The sequence below is a fragment of the Arachis duranensis genome, chromosome 4 (assembly GCF_000817695.3).
Source record: "Arachis duranensis cultivar V14167 chromosome 4, aradu.V14167.gnm2.J7QH, whole genome shotgun sequence".
Taxonomy (NCBI): domain Eukaryota; kingdom Viridiplantae; phylum Streptophyta; class Magnoliopsida; order Fabales; family Fabaceae; genus Arachis; species Arachis duranensis.
The window spans coordinates 15,613,411-15,636,919 of record NC_029775.3 but is presented as its reverse complement, the minus strand read 5'-3'; the positions used below and the strand labels follow the sequence as shown (position 1 = coordinate 15,636,919).

General features: G+C 34.3%; 3 protein-coding genes across 7 annotated transcripts; all 3 read left to right on the top strand.

Annotated features, from left to right (window-relative positions):
• The first annotated feature begins 3,594 nt into the window (after positions 1–3,594).
• Positions 3,595–15,242, top strand: LOC107483539 (phospholipase D zeta 1). Of its 2 annotated transcripts, none has more exons than XM_016104158.3 (20): positions 3,595–4,123; positions 4,846–4,947; positions 5,077–5,192; positions 5,297–5,438; positions 6,441–6,611; positions 7,551–7,724; positions 8,389–8,631; positions 8,764–8,880; positions 9,310–9,449; positions 9,577–9,726; positions 10,327–10,483; positions 10,571–11,089; positions 11,533–11,643; positions 12,606–12,752; positions 12,833–13,030; positions 13,115–13,216; positions 13,875–14,006; positions 14,212–14,277; positions 14,516–14,577; positions 14,668–15,242. In XM_016104158.3, the coding sequence occupies exons 1-20, from the start codon at positions 3,869–3,871 to the stop codon at positions 14,915–14,917; spliced, it is 3,354 nt and encodes a 1,117-aa protein (XP_015959644.1). In that variant the 5' UTR covers positions 3,595–3,868; the 3' UTR covers positions 14,918–15,242. The 2 variants fall into 2 exon arrangements, with proteins under 2 accessions (XP_015959644.1, XP_015959645.1); XM_016104159.3 differs by having other exon boundaries at positions 4,076–4,123; positions 5,102–5,192.
• Positions 15,243–17,234: 1,992 nt separating this feature from the next.
• Positions 17,235–20,185, top strand: LOC107483540 (probable protein phosphatase 2C 34). Of its 4 annotated transcripts, none has more exons than XM_052260967.1 (6): positions 17,235–17,294; positions 17,837–18,105; positions 18,472–18,783; positions 19,211–19,328; positions 19,408–19,631; positions 19,861–20,185. In XM_052260967.1, exons 1-6 carry the CDS (start codon positions 17,255–17,257, stop codon positions 20,065–20,067), a joined length of 1,170 nt encoding a protein of 389 aa, XP_052116927.1. In that variant the 5' UTR covers positions 17,235–17,254; the 3' UTR covers positions 20,068–20,185. The 4 variants fall into 4 exon arrangements, with proteins under 4 accessions (XP_052116927.1, XP_015959646.1, XP_015959649.1 ...); XM_016104160.3 differs by having other exon boundaries at positions 17,265–17,364; XM_016104163.3 differs by lacking the exon at positions 17,235–17,294 and adding an exon at positions 17,305–17,454.
• Positions 20,186–20,464: 279 nt separating this feature from the next.
• Positions 20,465–23,033, top strand: LOC107483541 (uncharacterized). The gene is made up of 8 exons (XM_016104164.3): positions 20,465–20,844; positions 20,913–21,043; positions 21,244–21,321; positions 21,443–21,487; positions 21,595–21,639; positions 21,725–21,776; positions 21,965–22,061; positions 22,602–23,033. Exons 1-8 carry the CDS (start codon positions 20,538–20,540, stop codon positions 22,765–22,767), a joined length of 921 nt encoding a protein of 306 aa, XP_015959650.1. The 5' UTR covers positions 20,465–20,537; the 3' UTR covers positions 22,768–23,033.
• The last annotated feature ends 476 nt before the right edge of the window (positions 23,034–23,509 follow it).

The window sequence follows — 23,509 nt, the reverse complement described above, 5'->3', positions numbered from 1 at the left end:
GGGAGGGATAACAAAAGAATAGGGTAAAGATCAGAATTGTTCACTCCTTTATCGGAATGATAGATATTAGCTGGGAAACCATGCATAATGCTACATTATCCTAACTATTTTTTTCTTAGCTTCTTTCATGCTTATTGTATTGTTGACCTTGATCCCATGCATAATTGTTTCTTCTTGAAACGTTCATCGGCTCATCTTAGATGAGAAGGAAGAGTGAGTCTCAATAATATTTATTTTCAAGAGTATAGATGCATGTTTTATTATATCTAGTTCATTATATACTCATCTCTTTATCCATACATTACCATTATATAAAGTGTAAATAAACAAATAATAGCGAAATAGAAATTTTATGATACCGAGTCACACAGACTTTTCATTTCTCAATATACCTCAAAATATATGTTTATTATAAAGTATAAACACATTAGGGCATACGCTCATAAATACTTGTATCAAATAACAAAATAAATATTAAATAATCAATATATACAATACTTAACTTCTATTTATTTTTATAAATCATATATTTTAATTTTTCTTTATAATAACGGTTTATTTTTCTACGTACGTAGAACATATATATTTAGCAGCAAAATATATATAAGATGTACATACATGTAGCAACACCCATAGAGCTTTGACAAAGAAAAGAAAAAGGAAAATAAAAAAATATAGCTAGTTTTTTTTATCTGTCCAATTATAGATGCAACAGAATTAACTACTCTAGTGGATATTAACTCTTAGAATCCCCTCAAACTCAGATAATGAAACATATCCATGGTAGAATGCCTCACATAATCTCACTTCAAATCTGTAATCATCAAGGTTGCGAGAACCGGACCGGTCAATGAACCGGTGAAGTTACTGGTTCAATGATTTAATGGTTCGACCGGAGTTTAACCGATGTTCAACCGGTTTAATTAAATATTAAATAAAATTATTAAAAAACCTAAAAATAATTTTAAATATATTAATTTAATAAAAAACTGTTAAAAAAACGTTAAAAAACCGGCCGGTTTGACCGGTTTACCGGTTAACCGGCCAATTCGACCGGTTTTTTATCGGTTTTTTACTGGCCGGTTTTTGAGCTTATCCAGACTGGTTAACTGACCGGTTCCCGGTTTTTCCGGTTGAACCGACCAGTCCGGTCCGGTTTTCAGAACCATGGTAATCATTTTTTTTTTCTTGGACTGAAAATCCATAACCTTCTTATTTGTCAAGGTCGTAACTTGAAGTTTTTATGGGCGTATTGGTTTCCCAAGGTATCAGGTTATGTATTGGTTTCCCTAATTATCATGTTTTGTAGCCAAATCAGCCAGCAAAATACATTGCATGTAGGTTTTTGGACTATAAAACAATTACCCTATTTTCCCAAACATTGGGGGAAGTTGTTTTGTGTGGATCAGGAAGAAATTGGTTTGGCCCAATAGTGGTGGGATTAGGATTGTTGCGTGATTAATTATTTCAGACCAGAAATGATGTACTCAATTCTTCATGATCATTGTTGGGCTTTAGCCCCTTATTAAGCAGAGTCTTCAATAAAATCACTGTTGGGCTTTAGTCCCTTATTGAGGAGAGTCTTCAATAAAACAAAATTGCAAATAATTCTTAAATTATTGTTCGAATTCCCTTTTGTACCTACATAAATTCAGTAATTAATAACAAATTTTTAAATAGAATTTCGATTTATAATAAATTAATTTTTAATTTATTGAATTAAAAAATACCGTGGGAATAAAAAGCAAAATTACAAAAAGATTGTATCCCACCAATGACCAAGAAAAGAAAACGAATTGTATCCCATTATCCCACCTGAGTTATTCATAGGAACTCGAAGTTAAGTTCCAAAGTGTTGTGGCCGAGACATGTGTAAAAATGGCAAATGTATTGGGCTATTTGCCTCTTAAATTGCCACACCCAGTTTTATACCCAGCTATAGCTAGGTTGAAGTTGGAAAGAGTCATTTAGGGTGTGCGTGAGTGAGTGAAAATGTGTATGATAAAAAAAAAATAATAAAGTAGTCTTTAAAATTGTTGTATTTATTTAAATAGTTTCTTAAATTTTAATTGTATCAATTATATCTTTAAAATTAACAAAAGTATATTCTATTAATCTCTAACAACGTAATGAGTCATTTGATAAAAAAATTAAAAAAATTTAAAGAATTAACATGATACACTTTTGCTAATCTTAATTGGTATAATTGGGATAACAACTAATTTATGAAAGCACTTAGGAAGTTAAACCCATAGAAATGTGTATAGTCTAAGACCAAAATAAAAAAAAAAAGTTAGGATTATAAAAAATTTTTTAAAATATTTTTCGTGGTTGAGGCAAATCCATTTAATTGTAATACTAATAATACACATATACACTATATACACTACTATTCACGTAAAATGTAACTAGTATAGAGATCTCAATATCATAAGATGTGTGATGTGTGATGTGTCATGTATTAATCACATCACAATAAAGGAGAATTCAGGTTACTCAGTTTTTTATTTTGTTTTACGATGAAATTAAAATAAAAGTGCATGTGAAAAATCAGCCGAAAGCCTATGCTGTTGTTTCGTTTATGTTACTTCAATTATTGGTTATTGGATTAAAATAGATGATCCCAGGCAGTGGTTGCTGACTTGTATTGTAATGGCAAATAATGGCATGTGACGAGTGGCTTATTTATTAGTTTGTTAAAAGAAAAGTCGTTGCTTCTGTGTATAATGTTCCGCCATTCAGTCCATCGAATGCACAAAGCAAACAAAATCACGCAACCTAGAATTAAATTTTATGATTTAGGTTATAAGAAATTCTTATACGCTCTTAAAAGACACCAACTCTTTCTTATTTTTTCACTTCTATTGAACGTATTCTCATTTTATTATGAAAATGAATTAACTGATGATTCATCAACTCGTTAGAAGCTTGTGAATTTGTGATCTAGGTAACTTCATTTTTTTTCTAATTAAAAGATTAAATCACCCATCAGCTTACAAGTTAATACACATACTTTATCAAAATTAGTTTTGGGGGTCAAATCCATTTTAGCCGTTGTCAAAGAGAATGTAAGACAATCTACCAACTACCACAGAGTGTACGCAACGAACCCTTCAAATTTGTGAAACGCTAAAACAATTCAACTTCTAGAATTAAGACTACCAAATTAGCTGCTAGATACGAAATCAAAATCCTTTTTCATTTTCAGGATTTTTTAAAAAATTTTGTAAAAAATATGGAAATAGAAAACATAATTTTATTATTTATGCAGTTTTTTTTTACAAAATTTAAAAAACAGAAAATAATAAAAATAAAAATACAAATTAAATACAAATTTTTTTATATTAAAATTAAAAAAAATATTTTTAAAAAAATTAACAATAGCACCATTTCATTTTATTTTTATCTAAAACAAATGAGCTGCTATCATCTTAAAATTATTTTCACCAATTTATAATGTATTTGGCATCTACAAACTGCTAATATTGTAGATTATGATCTCATCTGATTAGCATAGTTAGCGGGTAAATGATCTGGAGTGAAACAATGCTTCAAAAATATAATTTAACTTATAATTAAATTAATAAATTTAATTATTAGTATGGCAAGAAGAATTCTGAAAAGCGTAGTAGAGCCAGTGAAGAAATGAAGTTTTGTGCACTTTTTTGTGACGCTGTTCACAGTTTCAGCCTGCCATAAACTCCCATTCTCACGAAAGCCGAGGCTTCCACTCTTTCTCTCTTTCGATTAGCTTCGGATCCGAAGCAACCAACGACGCCGTTTCGGCTTCTCTTCTTCGTCTTCTTCACAATTCCTATTCCGATCCCTCATCGCTTCTCTCTAATTCGCCGCCGATTATATTTTTCCGATGGCGACTGAGCAGTTAATGTCCGACGGCGGCGCCCACCGTTACTTCCCTATGAAACCGGAGCAGCCGCCGTCTCCTCCGGCGGCGGCGGAAGAGATGTCGTCTGTTCCGTCTTTCCGACATGGAGGCGCCGGCGAGGCTACTCGGATTTTCGACGAACTTCCCAAGGCCACCATCGTCTCCGTCTCTCGCCCTGACGCCAGCGACATAAGCCCTATGCAGCTCTCTTACACCATTCGGTTTCAGTACAAACAGGTACATAGCAATCTCTCTCTCTTCGTGATTCTGCTTATGTTGTTAAATTGCACGCTGAAAATTCGGTTATAGCAAGAGCTGAAGATGATTGTGTGAACTGAAAGCAAGGGACAGGATACGGAATTAATTCGAGTATTTCAATCTAATTGCATTTCTATGCTGGTTATCATATGTGCTTATGAATTAGGAAACTGAACAGAGGTTTTAAATTTAGCAATGGTTTGACTCTTTTGACTTCAGAGTTGACAATGCTTTGCTGCAATTTGTATATTTTGCATTGTTTTGGAATTCATTTGTTTTCTCCAAATAACTGTTACTGTTAGTTATATCTCTGGCCTTTCAGTTTTTGTTTTAGCTGAAAATAGTTTTACACCTTTGGTTTGATGATTGTGTTTTAAAGTTTGTTCGCAGTTGCCAGTACTGCCTTGTCTTTCAGTATAATGTTTGGGGGCCATAGTGTGGGAACCATAGGGAGCCATAACTTGTTTCTTTTTTTTATTAGCTATTTTTAATGCATTTGTTTCTTTATTTTGTATTCCTTAATTATTGCTGAAATAAATGGATAAATAAGGAAATAAGGTAACTTTTGTGTTATTATTTCCCTAGCATTACTCTTTCTTTCATTGTAAAAAGAATCGTGGTGTTTCTGCGTATTATTATTTATTTTATTCGATCTTCCTTCCTAAAGGAGTATACTTATTTAGATCTCATTTTTGTTCCAGTTCAAGTGGGAGCTAGTGAAGAAAGCTTCTCAAGTATTTTATTTGCATTTTGCGTTAAAGAAGCGTGCCTTTTTTGAGGAAATTCATGAGAAGCAAGAACAGGTATTGGATCAGCAATGTTTTCTTAAGATGGATTTTTTTTATTGCTTATAAATAAATGCATTTGCAGAATTTTTTTTTTATGTATGCTATTTGTTTTGATGTAATGTTCACTGAAAAATTATATTAAAGGTTAAAGAATGGCTTCAAAATCTAGGAATAGGAGAGCACACTACTATGGTGCATGATGACGATGAAGCTGATGATGAAACATTTGCTTCACATGCTGATGAATATGCAAAAAACAGGTGAACCCCCACCCCACTGGCATGCAACTTTTGTTGGCGCACTTTTACAATATCAATATGCTAATTTGTCGTCGTAATTTCCTGTAATATGAAATTTGGTCCAGAGATGTTCCATCTAGTGCTGCTCTACCAATTATACGACCAGCCTTAGGTAGGCAGCAGTCTGTGTCAGACAGGGCAAAGAGTGCAATGCAAGGATATCTGAATCACTTTTTGGGAAATATCAGTATTGTTAACTCTCCAGAGGTATGCTTTGCGCATGAGCCTTTAACCACTGATGTTAATCATGTCATAATCTTGTTACACTGTTATCGATTCATTGTTGAGGTTTTAGTGTATATGGCATCTATGGTCGGATGAAAGATATAAATAAATTCCTACAATTGGATTTATTAAAGGAGGGACTATGTGTTGATTTGTTAATTTAAGTATTTAACATATGAAATGAAGTCAGTTAACATCATCCTTGGGTTGATTGTGTCAGTCATAACAACTTACAATGGGGCCTTTATGGTGAAACAAATATAAGTAGAATAATAGATATAGGAGCTATGCAAATTGTTTAAAAAGATAAAATCCAGGAGTTACAAGTGTAAGTATAGTACTGGATACGGGGCCTATATCCTTAAAACATAATAGTCAATATTTAGTCATGCTCTTCTTGCATGCTCCTGTTTCAGTGCTCTGAAATTGGTTGACATCTAACATTCCTAAAGTAGGAAAAAAAAAAAATAAAAAGGAAAATTAGAACTCTGTTTCTTTGCTACTCTACCACTGTGGAGTCTGTTGATTTTGGATAGTGCACTAGTTTCATTAACAGGTAGCCAGATGCATGATGATGATACTGTTTTTGGTTGACGATCAGATGCACTTGGCCTAAATTGTGGAACCTGTTCGCATGACCTTAGCTTTTCAGCAAAAAATTTGCAGTTTTTTATTGATAAACAGAGATCATATATTTGGCAATTAGGGTTGCTTATGGTGGTTTCCTAATCCCTAGAGTCCATGATTGTGGGAACCTAGTGCATTTGGGTTTTCCATTTCCTCTGCAGGAGTATTGATTATGACGTAGGAACTTATAGGACATATTTTAGTTTCATTTGAATTTTGAAGTCCATGACTATTTTCTTTCTTTCTTTCTTTTTTTAAATAATTATTGGTGCATTCCTCTGCTTTTGATGTCTTGTTGTATTTGCGTGCTAGTTTATGATCACTTGAAAATTGTTAAGAAGCAACTTTGTGTCATAGGTCTGCAAGTTTTTAGAGGTATCGAAGCTATCTTTTTTGCCTGAATATGGACCTAAGCTGAAAGAAGATTATGTAATGGTGAAACATCTGCCCAAAATTCCAAAGGATGATGATTCCAGAAAGTGTTGTACATCTAGCTGTTTTAGTTGTTGTAATGACAACTGGCAAAAGGTGACATTTCTTATTTTGAATTAGGTCAACGTGATTTACTTGTCTTGGTTTCTCTTGATAATATGTAAAATCTAAATGTTTTGCGTGCAACATTTCATCACTTCAAAGGAAGTCAGATTTGAATATACACATAACATATATAACCTATATAGCAGGAGAAGTCAATAATACAGTAGCTGTGATAACTTGCTATGTATATCAAGAATATAAATCTTTAGGTATATTCTGTCCCATTTAAAACTGAATGAGAACTTCTAACTTAACATTATACTTTTTCCCCCAATATATTAGAAGTTTCTCATAAATAAGGGGTGAGCCTCGGCCCAATAACAGAGTCAATACTTTGAGACCTGATGGTCATTGTGTTTCAAATCCTAGAATCTACTTTTTGTTGTAGAGGTAAGGTTGTGTCTATCTACCTTCCTCAGACCTTGGAGCCTCATGCATTGCGCTAACGTTTTCTTTATTATTATTATTATTATTATTATTATTATTTTCAGTTTCATTTTGAATTTGGGGCCAATTGGAGATGCAACATTGGTTATTTTGGAAAGTAAAAGCTTAGTTCGATAGGGGAAGTCCACTTTCTTAAGGAGTATAGATTATAGATGGTCGAATCATATTTCCTTATTGTTTGGTTTCTGAGAGAAAAATGTTTTGAGCAGGGAACCCTACCCATTTCTTAGCCAAGACATACCTCAACCCTCAGATGGGGCTGGCAGTATTCCTTACTATATGCTCCCAGCCTCCCATGTCAATCCCGGATCTCGCATCCGAACATCCTCAATGTTGGGATCCTGGGATATGGGATGGCTGGGCTATTCATTGCTTACTCATCTTTGGTTCAAAGCATTATTATTATTATTATTATTATTATTATTATTATTATTATTATTAATAATTTGACTTTTGCAATTATCAATTTCTTGTTTTCTACAGGTATGGGCTGTATTGAAACCTGGATTCTTGGCATTGCTGGCAGATCCTTTTGATAAGCAGCCCTTAGACATTATTGTCTTTGATGTGCTGCCTCCATCGGATGGGAATGGGGATGGTCGTCTGTCACTGGCTAGTGAAATAAAGGAACGAAATCCTTTACGCCATTCATTCAAGGTGAGAAGTTCTCCTTTATATCTCTTTTTCCATCAAATTTGTCATCCTCAGATGACAATATTTGCTCATATGACATGGATCTGGCCATAGAAAATGCTACAAATTTTTCAGTGTTTAGATGCGAAAGAGTTATCCAAGGACCAAATTTGTGGAGTAATCTAGCAGGCCATTTATCCAATAAAATTTCATGGATCAAATAGAGTCTATCCTAATATTTTTACTAGTTATTAACTGACTTTCTATGTTGCACCAATATGGATGAGTATTGGATATAGTATGATACAATATGCAAATATGACAATTTTATAGATAAAATTTGGATATGGTTATATATATAATCACAGTTTACATCACAAATAATTATGTATAAAAAATAAAAAATGATAATATAATTAGAGAAAAATAATTGATATGAACAAATTTATCTTCAATATTTCAAAGAATATAACTTCTAACATTTGATATTCAAAAAAGGAAAACTTTAGAGATATATAAAAAATATGAATGCAAAAGAATAGTACAAGTATTGATATGAGATATAGTATTGATACTGATATGTTAACAATTTTGATGTATCTGCACATCAAAGCTGACTTGTTCATGTTATCAGATATCTGGTTGTACAGAGTTACATAGTTTTTGAACACTCGGCTTAATATTGTAGGTGACTTGCGGGATCCGGAGCATTAGAATTAGAGGGAAAAGTAGCAGTAAAGTTAAAGATTGGGTAGCAGCAATTAATGATGCTGGACTTAGGCCTCCTGAAGGCTGGTGTTATCCTCACCGCTATGGGTCATTTGCTCCTCCAAGAGGCTTAATTGAAGATGGTAGTCAAGCCCAATGGTTCGTGGATGGGCAAGCAGCATTTGATGCAATTGCTTCTTCAATTGAGGATGCAAGATCAGAGGTTTGAAAAATGATTCATCATCAGCATTTCATGATATATCTTTTCTCTTTTTCTTTTTCCTATTTTTTTTTTATCAACATGGAAAAATGATTATCCTCAAATTTCTGTTCAATGATTGAAAAATTCCCAAAGATATTCATCTGTGGATGGTGGGTATGCCCAGAACTGTATCTCAGGCGACCTTTTGACATTCATGCTTCATCAAGACTTGATAATTTGTTGGAAGCAAAGGCTAAGCAAGGGGTTCAGGTAACCTTTAACGGGAACTATTTTCAGTTTCCACAATGCCTTGGCAGATTTACTTAAGAAACCATAGTTCTTAATAACCTTTTTTTATTGAGTTCTTCAAATTGTAAGAGATATTTGGACACATTGCAAGGATTTTTGCATGTTGTTGGGTCTTAGATTTCATTGGCATTCATTTTGATGAAGTGTGTCGATTGGCATGAATGCTTTTATTTGTTACTTGTTAACACAGATTTTAGATTTATATTCTTCTTTACAAAGAGTTAGCTCTTGCTTTTGAAAATCAACAATGTCTATCAATTAATTGTATTAGTTAGTTTATTGTGATTATTCTCAATTGTATTGCATGACACCTAAGATTAAACGTTTTTTAATTGCTTAGGTTTCATAGTAGTGTGAGGATTGCTTGAATGCTTTTATTTGTTAATGCAGATCTACATTCTTCTGTACAAAGAGGTGGCTCTTGCTTTGAAAATCAACAGTGTCTATAGCAAGAGAAAGCTTCTTAGCATTCATGAGAACGTGAGGGTACTACGCTATCCTGATCACTTTTCTTCTGGTGTTTATCTATGGTATGCATCTTCCCAAATACGGCTTTCTTCCTTGTGTTTTATGATTTTTGTTTTCTTCCAAGCAAGTATCAAACCATAAAGCATACTAAGGATTTTATGTTTCCTATGTTCCCATGATTATATTCAGGTCTCACCATGAAAAACTGGTCATTGTCGATAACCATATTTGCTTCATTGGAGGATTGGATTTGTGCTTTGGCCGTTATGACTCATCTGAGCATAAAGTGGGGGATTGCCCTCCTCTAATCTGGCCTGGAAAGGACTTTTATAACCCTAGGTGAGTTTTGTCAATAGAAAATAAAAATTACAAAGGAGCTCTGTAAAAGTCTATTTGACCATGCTATGTAATTGTTAGAAGCTTCATGTTAGTTAAAGCAGAATTACAGAAAATAATTCTGATTTTTGAAGATTGAAATGGTTTCCTGGAGACTGAAGGTTATATTTTTATATTACATTAGAAATTAGAGTAACAATCTGCTGTTAAAGAAGAACTTGGTGACTGATGCTTCTCTTAAGGAGCAAAAGCAGATACCAAAATTGATTTTTTATGACTATAATTATTATGGATTATGGAACTATTATGAAATATAGAACTTAAGATTTTGGATTATTAGTTATGATGCTCAATACATGGTTTCTCTTGATTTTCTCGTCTGGGATGCGACGAGATCCGGGATTGACTACTATGATTCAAACTCATTTGGTTGCTTTATATACGTCACTCCTCTCTATTATAATAGCATAAGAATACAACATAACTAAATTAGTATGTTTCACCATTGATGTGTTAATATATTATTATAACTTTTTATTCATATTTTATGGGCTATCATTTTTTTGTGGGATTGAATTCACAGATTTATTTCAATTTTTCCAGGGAATCTGAACCTAATTCATGGGAAGATACAATGAAAGATGAATTGGATCGTAGAAATTATCCTCGTATGCCTTGGCATGATGTTCATTGCGCCCTTTGGGGACCACCTTGTCGTGATATTGCTCGGCACTTTGTTCAAAGATGGAATTATGCAAAGGTTAGGCTCATCTGAAATCAATTAATTCATCTTGGTCTTACATCTATTATCCTAATTGGAAATCTTGTTTCTTTTTCCCCATATCAGAGGAATAAAGCTCCGTATGAGGAAGCAATACCTTTACTTATGCCTCAGCATCATATGGTTATTCCACATTACTTGGGAAGAAGCACTGAGATGGAGATTGAAAACAATAATGCTGAGAATCATAGAGTCATCAAGAGAGAAGATTCATTTTCTTCATTATCCCAAGAACAAGATGTTCCTCTACTTTTGACTCGTGATGAGTCTGAAGGAGACCCCAAAATGAACGGGTTAAACTCATTCATACATCACGTTGATAAGCCAATAAAGGTCGGTGGTGGTCTTCCTTTCTCTTTTCGGAGGGTGAAAATTGAAGCTGTTGGTCAAGACACCCCAATGAAGGGCTTTGTAGATGATCTTGGATATATGCATTATGATGAGAAAAAGTCTCTGGATAGAGTGCCTCATGTTGAGCAACAAAGTACTGGTCCAGAATGGTGGGAAACACAAGAGCGTGGTGATCAGGGAGATTTTGCAGATGAATCAGGGCAAGTTGGCCCTCGTGTTTCCTGCCGTTGTCAGGTACATTGTACTCGTATTGCTGTCAGAAAGCTACTTAAATATAATAGTGTCGATAACTATCACATTTTGTTTCACCTGTTATGTAAGTCTTTGTGATTAGATTACTATAGGATATGTGTCATTTGATCTATGTAGTCTATCTCATGGAAAAAGCTTGGGGTGGCAGTTGTTGTTGTATATTTTTCAGATGATAATTGACCAAAAGTGTCATTAAAATTTGGAAAATGCTTCATCATGAAAGTTGTTGACTTTGATCCTTTGTTTTCCCCGAAGGACCAAAGCCTCCTGGTAGGTGGGTAATATTTCATATCTTACTGGATGCTCAGCTCTCATGTAGATGAACATATGATCTTTTGCATTCACTTTTTTGCTCCTCTCACTTATTATATTGTTTTATTGACACTAGTAGTTTTTTATGCCAATAAAATTGCTTTTATTGATAGGTTATTAGGAGCGTCAGTCAATGGTCTGCTGGAACAAGCCAAACGGAAGAGAGCATACACAATGCCTATTGCTCTCTTATTGAAAAAGCAGAACACTTCATCTACATTGAGGTATCAAATGCGCTTCTTCTTTTTACCATATCTCCATAGACTGTAATACTCGTTTTTGTTGATGGTTATCAAGATGATGATACAAAAGTAGTCTTGCTTTATCTATTATTGAATTTTTTTTATAAGCTTTGATTATATTGACAATAAGAAAAGAAATGGTTAATAATTACTTGGGTTCCCATACAATTGTTTCATACAGTAACTGAAGTGCAGTTGTTTTAAACATTTGAATTACTATCCTGTTTCTATGTAATATCTAATGTCTCAGGCTCTGGCTCCAATAGCTTTCCACGCTCTTACTCATGCTTAACTTACACGTGGTTTATACCATGTTTGTTACATAGTACAGTTTCAGAAATAGAAGCTTTTTGCACTTCATTGTGTAGGCCAAAATAGAAGCCTTATGCACATGCAAACACATAAATGATGGTTCCTTATTTATACTATTTGGAAAAGAATTTAATTTTGATGCACTGTTTGTTTAAAGAAGTTTTACACATGCATTGAATTATATATCATCATGTCAGCAAAATAACTATTTTTTCACCAAGTTCCGCTTGTATGGTTATCCAAAAAGATGAATGCAATTTGTGTAAAATATATTTTCACCTTCATTGTATCAAAATTAAACTCAAAAAAGGAAAAATGAATTCTGATGCTTGGTTTATATTTCACTTTTCCTTGAAAAACTCAGTTTGAAATTTTTTGTTAAACAGAAACTTTTGCCCCTTTTTTAATCTAAAAATATGTCGGGGAACAGATAAAAAATATTGGGACTTTCTCTTTAGACTTATATTGCAGGTACCCCTTCATGTTTGAAATATCATATAGTTGAACACCTTTGTTAATAACAATACTAATACTCATCAAACTTGTCAATTTAAGCAATATTATGTCTTCCCTCCCCCTCTTTCTTCAACTTTGATGAACAGCTTTGATAATTCTTGGGGAATTTTTTCCAGAATCAATTTTTTATCTCAGGTCTTTCTGGAGATGAAATGATTCGGAACCGTGTTTTGGAAGCTTTGTATCGACGGATTATGCTAGCATACAATGAAAATAAATCCTTTCGGGTTATCATTGTCATACCTCTCCTACCTGGCTTCCAGGTTATAATCATTTTTTTTTCTATTTCAGCAATGAGAGAATTGTTTCTTTATTATGACTGTTGGACTTCTGTGTTATATAGGGGGGTCTTGATGATAGTGGTGCAGCATCTGTGAGAGCAATAATGCACTGGCAGTATCGAACCATTTGTAGAGGGCAGAATTCTATATTACATAATCTTTATGAACTTCTTGGTTCAAAAATACATGACTACATCTCTTTTTTTGGCTTGAGGTCTTATGGTAGACTTTTTGACGGTGGTCCTGTAGCAACCAGCCAGGTTGGTATTCTTTTGTTTCTATTGTCTTGTACACTAAAGTTGTTCCAGTCAGCAGTCAGCTTAATGATATGAGCATTTTGGCAGGTGTATGTTCACAGTAAAATCATGATTGTTGATGATCGCATAAGTTTGATTGGATCTGCTAATATTAATGATAGGAGCCTGCTTGGATCTAGAGATTCTGAGGTAAATTTTCATGTTTTTTTCGCTTGGGTATTCTATATGATTTTGTGTTGAGGTTAAAATTTACTCCCTGCCTTTCTTTATCCAAAGAAAAGGTTTACTACCACACTCTCACACTTCCTCTCTACCTTAGTCCGTCAACGAAAATCATCTAAAGAAACAAAAGATTTGAATGGATGGAGTAGTAATATATTGCATTTAAATGCCAATCAAATAGTTTAACTACAAAATTTGATGCTTTATAGGGTCGTGTTTAGGTAACAGTCACTTAGGTTACAAAATTTGAAGGGATGAAGTAGTCGTATATTCCATTTGAAAGCAAATCAAATAGGTTAATTACAACAATTTGATCCTACGGTCAATTTGTGTTTAGGTACCATTTATTTAGGACACAAAAACCCAATGAGCTCTAGTAGAGCAACTCTTTAGGAGTGCCCATGCTTCAGAGGTGGGAGGACTGCAAAAATTTCACTTCCCAGTTTGAGTACATAATTAACTTAGTCTTCTTCATATCTAATTGTTGAAAAGATGATTTCGCTTTTGTTGTTGTTCTTATTACCCTGCATACTTTCTATCACCATTGAACATTTTAAGTTATCTATTGATATGCACAACTGTTGCATCACTGGATTTTCCTTTAATTGTTACACGTGGGTTTCAGATTGGAGTAGTTATAGAAGACAGAGAGCTCATTGGTTCTTATATGGATGGAAAGCCTTGGAAAGCAGGAAAGTTCTCCTTGACTCTCCGTTTGTCATTATGGTCTGAGCACTTGGGTCTACCAGCAGGAGAGGTTAGTGTCTTAACATTCTGTGACTACATAAGAGTATGTTTTGGTTGGGGATAAAGATGTCGTGCAAGTTATTATGAATGACATTTACAAATGAAATTTATCCATGTAAACTGCACCACATTTTTACCCCAGACCAAACATGCTCATGTCGTGGTGTCATGGTGTGCCTGATTGTTGAATATCATTTTAATATCATTGTTTACAGGTCAATCAAATAATGGACCCGATTATTGAATCATCTTACAAAGATATTTGGATGGCAGCAGCAAAGGTAAGAAGGAAATATAAAATTTTTATATAAATAGCAGTACTTTGGAATGGTATATATTATTAATTTATTATAAAGATTACTTTTGGATGGATATTTCTTTGTGTAAAATTTATTCATTTAAACATATTTTGTTGTTTTGAGAATATCATTTAGTCTTCCAATGATGTTTTTGATTAATTGGATTAGAAATGATATTTCAATAAGAATACTGATAATTGTTCTTGGATACATTTTACAGACAAATACTGCAATTTACCAGGATGTCTTTTCTTGTGTACCTAATGATCTAATCCACACCAGGTATATTCAGTGATGGTTTTCATCTTTGGGTGAATCTTCTCCTATGTGTTTTGTCCTAACATGAATTTGACACCTTTTTTGTTTGTGCAGACTTGCTTTCAGACAGAGTGTAGCCTTTTGGAAAGAAAGAATTGGTCACACAACCATTGATTTAGGAATAGCGCCGCAAAAATTAGAATCCTATCATGATGGAGATATCAAGAGCACTGATCCATTGGAGAGATTAGCATCAGTGAGGGGTCATCTTGTTTCTTTTCCTTTGGAGTTCATGTGCCAAGAAAGTCTAAGACCTGGTTTCAGTGAAAGCGAATATTACGCCGCTGCTCAAGTTTTCCACTGAGTAACACGTGTTCATATATTAAAACATCGTTGAGTACAGTTTTTTTTTTTCATTCGATTTTTATTTTTTTCTCCCCGCAGGATTTGCACTATATTATTTGCAGAATGCCTTTTTTTTATTCCAATTCTGCAATGGAAGGGGGAAGATCCAACGATATATTGTAAAGAATGTAAATTGTAACTTCGTTGTAAAGAAATATTATTCAGTTTTATTTTTACAGGAAAGAATATCAGAAAGAAAGAAAAAAACACCTTACTTCAAAATGTATACACAATGTCTCTGGTGTTAATAAAGAACTCTAAAGAAAATCCGTTCTGCGTTTCAATGATTCTCTTATTAGGCTGGCCTCTCCAGTTTTTGATATGATTCTTCCACAATCTTGCTCCTATAATAATGTAAATGTAATATGCGATGCTAAAGCATCGATTATTTTTATTTTACTTATATTGATCATAGTTTATTGTTATCAACAATGGATTCAAATTGTTAATGGTATTCTTGTTAAAACATCCTACTCAAAGCATTTTTGCTTTCTTAATAATACACATCCATTGATAAGTTGGCTCTATTGCTTTAATTCATTCCTGCCCACACATTATCATTTATCAATCCCGTCAAGGTTGGAGCCATTTTTGTCCAAATCTTTTTTGAACTATTCTGAGTAGGAATCTTAACTCTTCCAGAATACACGTGTGACCTGAAGATAAAGGTTCAGTCATTATTATTTATTACACAATAATGATCACATAGCAATCATGCGTGTCAGCCTTCCCCATAAAGCAACCCAAGCCATGAATTCGTTCTTAGTTTGTTAACCTATTCCATTCCATTCTAAGTAATAAAAAAATATGATATCATGTGGCCACTTGTTTGACCTTGACATCCTAGGGCCTTCTTTTTTGTTACCCATGGTATTTTACAACTTGATAGGTCAAAAACTAATCCGTCACGGATCGGAGTTTTATTTAAGGTCTACTGCTGGCCAATGGGAGTTACTACATGCACAAGGCGGGTTTCAAAACACAATATTTACTTAAGTGGACGAGTGAGCTGACCATTCGACCAATCCAAGTTGGTTACCTAGGGCCTTCTAAAACCATCTTGCCATGAGATAGCATTGTGTTTGGTACATATCATAAGGGATGTGTTTCATAGAAATATTACGTGGTGTTGTCATCTGATTGAGTCTCCATATTAGAATATTTCATTCTACTTGAAATTGTACTTAATCAAAGATTGAAGATCACTTAATTTAAAGCTAACCACTAAAATACAATCTGATTTCGTTCACAGAATTTTAATTTAGTCATTACTTTTCTGTCAAGTTGCGCGCTATAGCAAAATATATTTGTTAAATACCGACCTCGTACAAAACGGATTTGTAGAAACTATATATATTTATTTCAAGGAGCTGTAATTGTTTATTCTAATGCAACTTTTTATTTATATTATGTTTAAATCACAAGAGTTGGAACTCAAATCACTACGAATATAATAAACCAGAATTACAGGAATTTATCAATGAGGTGACATTACCATTTATCAGTTGACATGTGCATTCTTCTAAATCGCGGTTCTTCTACGCATCAAAACACTATGAATTGCGAATTAAATCATCTTAGATATCATCAACAGAAATGGTGATAATCTGTCATTTGGACAAAGTATGAAGCGGCAATCACGAAAAGTGTTAAAAAGAGGTAGAATAAACAAACAAATTCACAAGAAAATAAATACTAGTAAAGAGATGAGGTGGTGGAAGGGCAGTGTCCGATTGAAAAGAACAAAAACTTGTATTTTGAGTTATGCTAATAATGGACTTAAGTATTTTGTATAAGTATTATATATCGAAGTAATATATAGAAAATATTTATTCTGACATACCATAAATTTGATAAAATATCATATTGTTATCTATTCTTCTATCCGAAATATGATATACAATATAACTATGAAACAAACATGTCTACCACTCGACTAAGTAACGTTGGTTTATACAAATTAAGTTGCGGCAATATTTTTTTTGGTCTCCCACAGTATCCCCCAACCCGACAGGCCAAGAACTAATCCGCCACGGTATTGAGTTCCATTTAAGGGTTTGCCGCTGGCCAATGGGTTGCTGCATGCATAAGGCGGGATTTGAATCCCCGACACTTGCTTAAGAGGACTAGTGAGCTAACCACTAGACCAACCCAACTTGGTTAGTTGCGGCAATATTTAATTACTACTTTGGACCCTTAAAGTTGTTAACCTTATGTTAACCATGACGTTTGATCATCTTTAGTTTGCCCAAAAAGCCCATGTGTTGTGTACTTTATGATGGCCAAAGCAAATTAAATGGTTGCTATGGTAATAAGACGAGCCTTACATTCACATTGTAAGTTACAAGAAATAAAGTCACGTCCGTACACCTACTTGTGCTTGCAATTTGGCTTTAATGGGGTGTTGTAAGTAACACATAACTTCACAGAACCATCTCTTAGTTCCTCAAGTTCTGGCATGTGCTAGGAATTGCTTGTGGCCAATTCCAATCTCAGGCATATATATAATATAACATACCCTTTTTGTTTACTACTTTTGAATGATCAAATTTCATGTCAATTCTTTTTTCATCTTAATTATTACTTCGGGTTGAGTTAGGAAGCTATAGCAAATATCATATTCTCAAGGTTCTTTTCTTTTCTAAATGATATGTAACATGCTTATTTTCCTTTATTACACTTGTCATGTCACATATTTATCATGTTCATCTCTTGAATAACAAGTAAACAATTTATATACTCGCTCATCATTCTTATCTTTGTGTAGTAGATGGTTGTTTTTTGAAGCTTCAACTAACTTCTTTTCAATCTTTGCATTTCTAGCTACAACAAGATATATAGAAACATTAATAAGGATCAAATATTTTTGTTTTGGCAGTGTGTTGCAACTTTGATTGGAATGTAGCAGCAGCCATGGTTCTTTTTCCATCTCTTCTCAATGGATTTGCAAGAAAGAAAAGTTGTCCAAACGATGATGACAATGATGAAAGGAAAGCCGTGAAAGCACTCGCGAAGGAAGCAAGGAAGAATGGCTTGTTATTGAGTTCATCAGGAACTGTTAAGTCTTCCAAGGCCAACAACTTTGCCTCAGTTTTCACAAAGAAGGGCCAGAAAGGAGTCAATCAAGATCGCCTCATTGTTTGGGAGGTATGAAAACATTCTTAAAGTTGAAATTTTGCCTTTACAAGCATAAATTGGACATAAACTTTTAAGAGGGTGTTTGTGTACATAGCCTTTGTGTAAGGATCGAGATATGAGGTTGTTGCGATTCTCCTTGCTATAGACCGACAATTCCCCAAGAAAATATTTCTGTAAAGACTTCAACGCTCAAGTTAAGAAGTGCTCGAGGTATTAGGATCAGGAGTTATGTGGTGATCAATTCTGTCTTGGATCTCATAGTCCATGTCCTTAAGAGTTAACACAATTCCAACTTGCAAACGCACCCTAAAGAATTTGATTAGCATGGAACATGACATAATGTTTCTAAATTTAATAATTTGTTCCTGTTGCTAGGAATTTGGTTGGCAAGAAGACATGATATTGTGTGGAGTTTTTGATGGACATGGCCCTTGGGGACACTATGTGTCCAAAAGTGTCATGAAACTTGTCCCTGCCTCTTTGCTATGCAATTTGAAGGAAAATCTTGCTGCAACATCTCTTGACCTGAATTACAAGATGGAAGCAGATAGGAGGAACCACCATGAATTTGACATATGGAAGCAGGCATGCATAAAGACTTGTGCTGCTGTTGATCATCATCTAAAGCAGAATACTGGGATTGATTCCTTTCAAAGTGGTACTACAGCTTTGACAGTTATCAAACAGGTTTACCTATCTTCAATTTACTTTCATTTTTTTCATATTTATAAAACTAAAATGATCAATTTTACCTTATAGATAGGTTAATTTCTGTTTTCTACTAAAAATACATTGATTGGTTACATAGTCTAAAATGTGTACACCATGCCCTAAAAACTTTGTACTCTGTATATCATCTCTACATTTTATTTCTTTTATAAGTTATTACTTTTTACATTTTCCAAAACATTTTAATGGTATAAAATTCTTGTGGAGAAAGAATTTGAGTTCCATTGGAACATATAAAAATTCTCCTTTACCTATACACATCATAACAGACCCATCTATATTGATAGTTTAATATTAATGAACATTTGAAAATATATAAATCTTGACAACATAATATATCTATGTCATGTCAATGTGCCTGAAGTTTGTGTGACTAATGTTTCAGGGTGAAGATCTGATTATATCAAACTTAGGAGATTCAAGGGCAGTATTGGCAACAACTTTAGATGGTGGCACACTAAGTGCCCTTCAGCTTACAACTGACATGAAGCCAAATTTACCTAGTATGCTACATTCTACACTATCATACATAATAACATAATAACAAGTGCTTATTATTATTTGGTTGTTTGGTAAATTCAGAGGAGGCAGAGAGGATAATGGAATCAAGAGGGAGGGTGTTTTGTCTAGAAGATGAGCCAGGAGTGTATAGGGTGTGGATGCCAAATGGTAAAACACCAGGACTTGCAATATCAAGAGCATTGGGTGATTATTGTGTCAAGGATTTTGGACTAATCTCTGTGCCTGAAGTCACTCAAAGGAAGCTAAACTCTAGAGATCAATTTCTCATCTTGGCTAGTGATGGGGTATGCATGCTTGCTTTAATAATTATGCACCTTATTCTATGTCTCTCATCAATCATACAATGCCTTTCTTTTTTAATATATGTCAATATTTTAGTTATTATATTTACATAAAAACATTTTTACATGGAAAAATACTTGATACTACATATACATGTACACATGTCATATCAACTCCCGGAATTTATACGAAGTGTGTAAGCTGATTAATTGTTTCTGCATAAAATTAAAGGTATGGGATGTAATTTCGAACCAAGAAGCAGTGAAAATCGTTGGTTCAAGTGAAGAGAAAGGAAAAGCTGCCGAGAGATTGGTGAAATGCGCTAAGCATGAATGGAAGAGGAAGCGAAGAGGCATTGCCATTGATGACATCTCAGCTATCTGCCTCTTCTTTCAGCCCCATAATAACTTTCTCACATCACCATCATATAATGTATAGCCATGTTAGCACACACTTTTAATAATGTCTCAATTTTGAACTGTGTTCTTCTATGTATCATGCTGTCATAGTGTAATATGAAGCTATTTGTCTCCAATAAAATCACAAGCTTCTCTTATGTTTTTGCCCGAATATATTTTTAGGCCAATTTCATAGTTGCCTAATTTACTTTTGGTGGTAAGTTTTAATTTTTTAAAAATAATTTATTTTTATATCTTTTAAATTAAATATTAATTTTTAACTTTTTTTAATAAATAGGTATCACTTTTTAGCTACCATACCATTCACGTTATTTTTATAATACTTTTCCTGACCAATACAAATCATCTGATACTGAATTGACCAAAAACACCCTAATAATATCGCGAAATGACCAATCCATCCACGAGGTATGTGGCATTGCTGCTATAGGCTTTTGACTTTTGTGTTCACTGTGAAATCGTGAACTACAAGCAGCTTTCTCTGCTGCTATGAACGCCACCACCCTGCCACTACCACTCCCACTCCCTCCGCTACTCACCTCACGCGCGTTTAACCAACGCGCAACCCTCTCCTTCTCCCTCTCACACTTCTCAACTCTTCTTTCTCTTCCAAACTGCAAACCATTTCTCGGCCAACTCCCTCCTTCCGCCGCCATGTCCACCGCCGCCCTCCGTTCACACTCTCCGGCAAGCCAACAACATCCTCTCACCGAACTCAACGACGAGTCGGACTTCGAGTCTCTCGTCTCTCCAGACGGTTACATATCGATCTGCGGATTCGGTTCTCTCCTCTCTGGTACGTCCAATCATCATAACCGTTTGTTGCCTTAACCGTTTTCGTAACCGCTGTATTATGAAATGTAGAGAGAAGCGCAAGAAGCACTTTCCCTGATCTGCTCAACTTCCGAGTGGCGAGGCTGAACGGATTCCGTCGCGTGTTCGCTCACGTTGCTCCGGTTTTCTTCGAGCGCGGAATCGCCAAACCAGAAACCATGGTTACTTCTCATCCCTTCTTAACTCGCCTCTTTGTTTTTCCTGAAAATTTAGAACGAAGGAAAAATGTTTGGTTTCTTTTTATACTCAAAATGAAAATGCATTATTACTATGTTTCCATTTGAACGTACATGAAAATTGGTTGCTGCGGTTTGCGTTTGGACTGAATTTGTATTTTCTGTGTTGATGAAAACTTTATTAGGAGATTTCGAGCTTGAGTGTGGAGCCATGTGAAGGAGAAACACTTATTGTGACTGTTTTTGAGATCAGAAAATCCGAGGTATGGTGCTGTGTTAAATTTTTTGTTCTTTAATCATTGAATGCTTTGTTTTCGTTTTGTTTTGTGTTTGTGCTGTTAACTGAGCAAATGGAGCTAACATTTTATAGGGATGAATTGCCAGATTCCGGATTTTATCAAGAGGGAGGTTGAGTTTCGGTTTCTCGCTGTAAGATTCTGAGCATTGTTGCTATTGATGTCTTGATTGTTCTTGACAATTGGTACTATTTTTCTGTGTAATGTGTCTTGTGATGTTCCTATACTTTGCGTCTTTAGGTTCTTCCAGAAATACTTGATGGCAAACCTTTTGATTTTCCAGCGGTATGTGGCTAAGCATAGAAATGACATTTTGTTGGTTATTTACATTTCAAAGATGATTGTATGATATGCATCGAATTTTTCTCAGGTCCTTTGTACCCGTTACAGCGACGAGGAGTTTCTTAACATTAGATGTAAAGGTGATTCCCTAATTCTCAATAACATTTTCCTTATTGAGGAATTTTGAAACTCTGGAAGGCTGGGTTTTGCTGCTGTTCGATGAATTTGTATGTTAAATCAATTTTTATAGCATACATGAAATGATCTTCTGTATGCTTTCTTTGGTTTCTTTTTCTTCAGTTGTGTATGCTTACGCTGATTCTCGCAGGAAGTAAGGAAGTATACTTTCAGCAATATGGACGATGGAATATCGATAAAATTTGGAGAGATGATGTCTTCCCTTGCCGTGTTTATCTTAGGCACTGGTATGCACTTCTTGGTCCAACTTTATTATTTATAACTCTTTGAAATTAAAGAGGAGATAATGTAAAATCAGCAGCACATGTCTGGGTTTCTGGTGCTATTGTCTTCTGGTCAAATCATCCTTGTTGAGAGAAGCACTGATGTATCCAATTCAAATTTATTTTTAGGTGAAAATTCCATGAAATGGATTGCTTCATAACAGAAACTTCAAATTCTCTTTCTAATTTGTAGTTTCCTTTTGATTTTGAGTGACCGTTTGATGCATCCCTCTTAAATAGTCGTATACCTTTTCAACTTGTTTTCGAGCTAGGAAAGCATTGCTTCTAGAATCTAGAAAATGAAATTACTACAATTGTTTGGTTACTCTCCCAAGACAATGAGATAAGAACATTAGGACAAAAATGCATTTGTAGACACATCTCTACCATTCCATTTGTCTTTGTCCATTCAGTCCCATAACACTATCAAAACTCTGTTCATTTAAACCCATTCTACTACTACATTCCCCATATTCAAACGGTAATTATGAAATGTTTCTGCAGTGTACTGGCAGCAAAGAATCTTGGTGATACTGCATACGACAACTTTTTAGATCACACTTATCTTGCTGACCGTAAAACAACCATTCGTGAGTATTTGGCAACAACAGGATCTGGCATTATGGAAGAGGAGCCCCCAGAACCCCTCAAGTACCGCTATGGTGGTTGATAATATCCATTTTTACTGCTTAGATATCTCAACCTTAAGGGATGGAAGAAAGATGGACCAAACAATATGATACTTCTATAGAAAAGCATCACATTATTCAATAAGTCCAATTTTCTTAAGCTTGGAATAGAAAGCTGAAAGCACTGTATTATAAATGATAATTCACCGCAGCATGTATGGGAAAATTAACATCATTTGGAGAAATCTATGTTTCCTGTGTACTACCGTCTCTCTTCCCTTTTTTATTTAGGACTTTTCACTTAATTTAACATACTATTTTATTTATGTAAATTTTGTTTGTTTGTTTGAGTGTGACGACATAAATTGCAACAACCCAATTAGATTATTAAAAGAGTATATATTCATTTTGGTCTTCAAATAATTTCAAACCAGATACTTTAGTCCCCAATTAAAATTAATTATTCGATTGGTCCTAACAATTAATTCTGTTAGTCACTTAGGTCCTTTACTCCGTCAACTCTAACGAAGGACAAAATAGTGCCTAATAACTCTAACAGGGGACAAAATAGTCCCTGATCTCCTCTGTTAAAAAACGACACTATTCTCTCTCAATTTCTATCATATCTCGCATAACACTAACAGTCTAATACTGTAACTTTGACCTACACAATGCACACTCTACAACTTCAATGTTCACAAGAAAAAAAATCCTCAACTTGTTCTCAACCAATTCATACTCAGGAAACTAATGACTGTCTCTCAACCACTTGTCGTCTTCGAT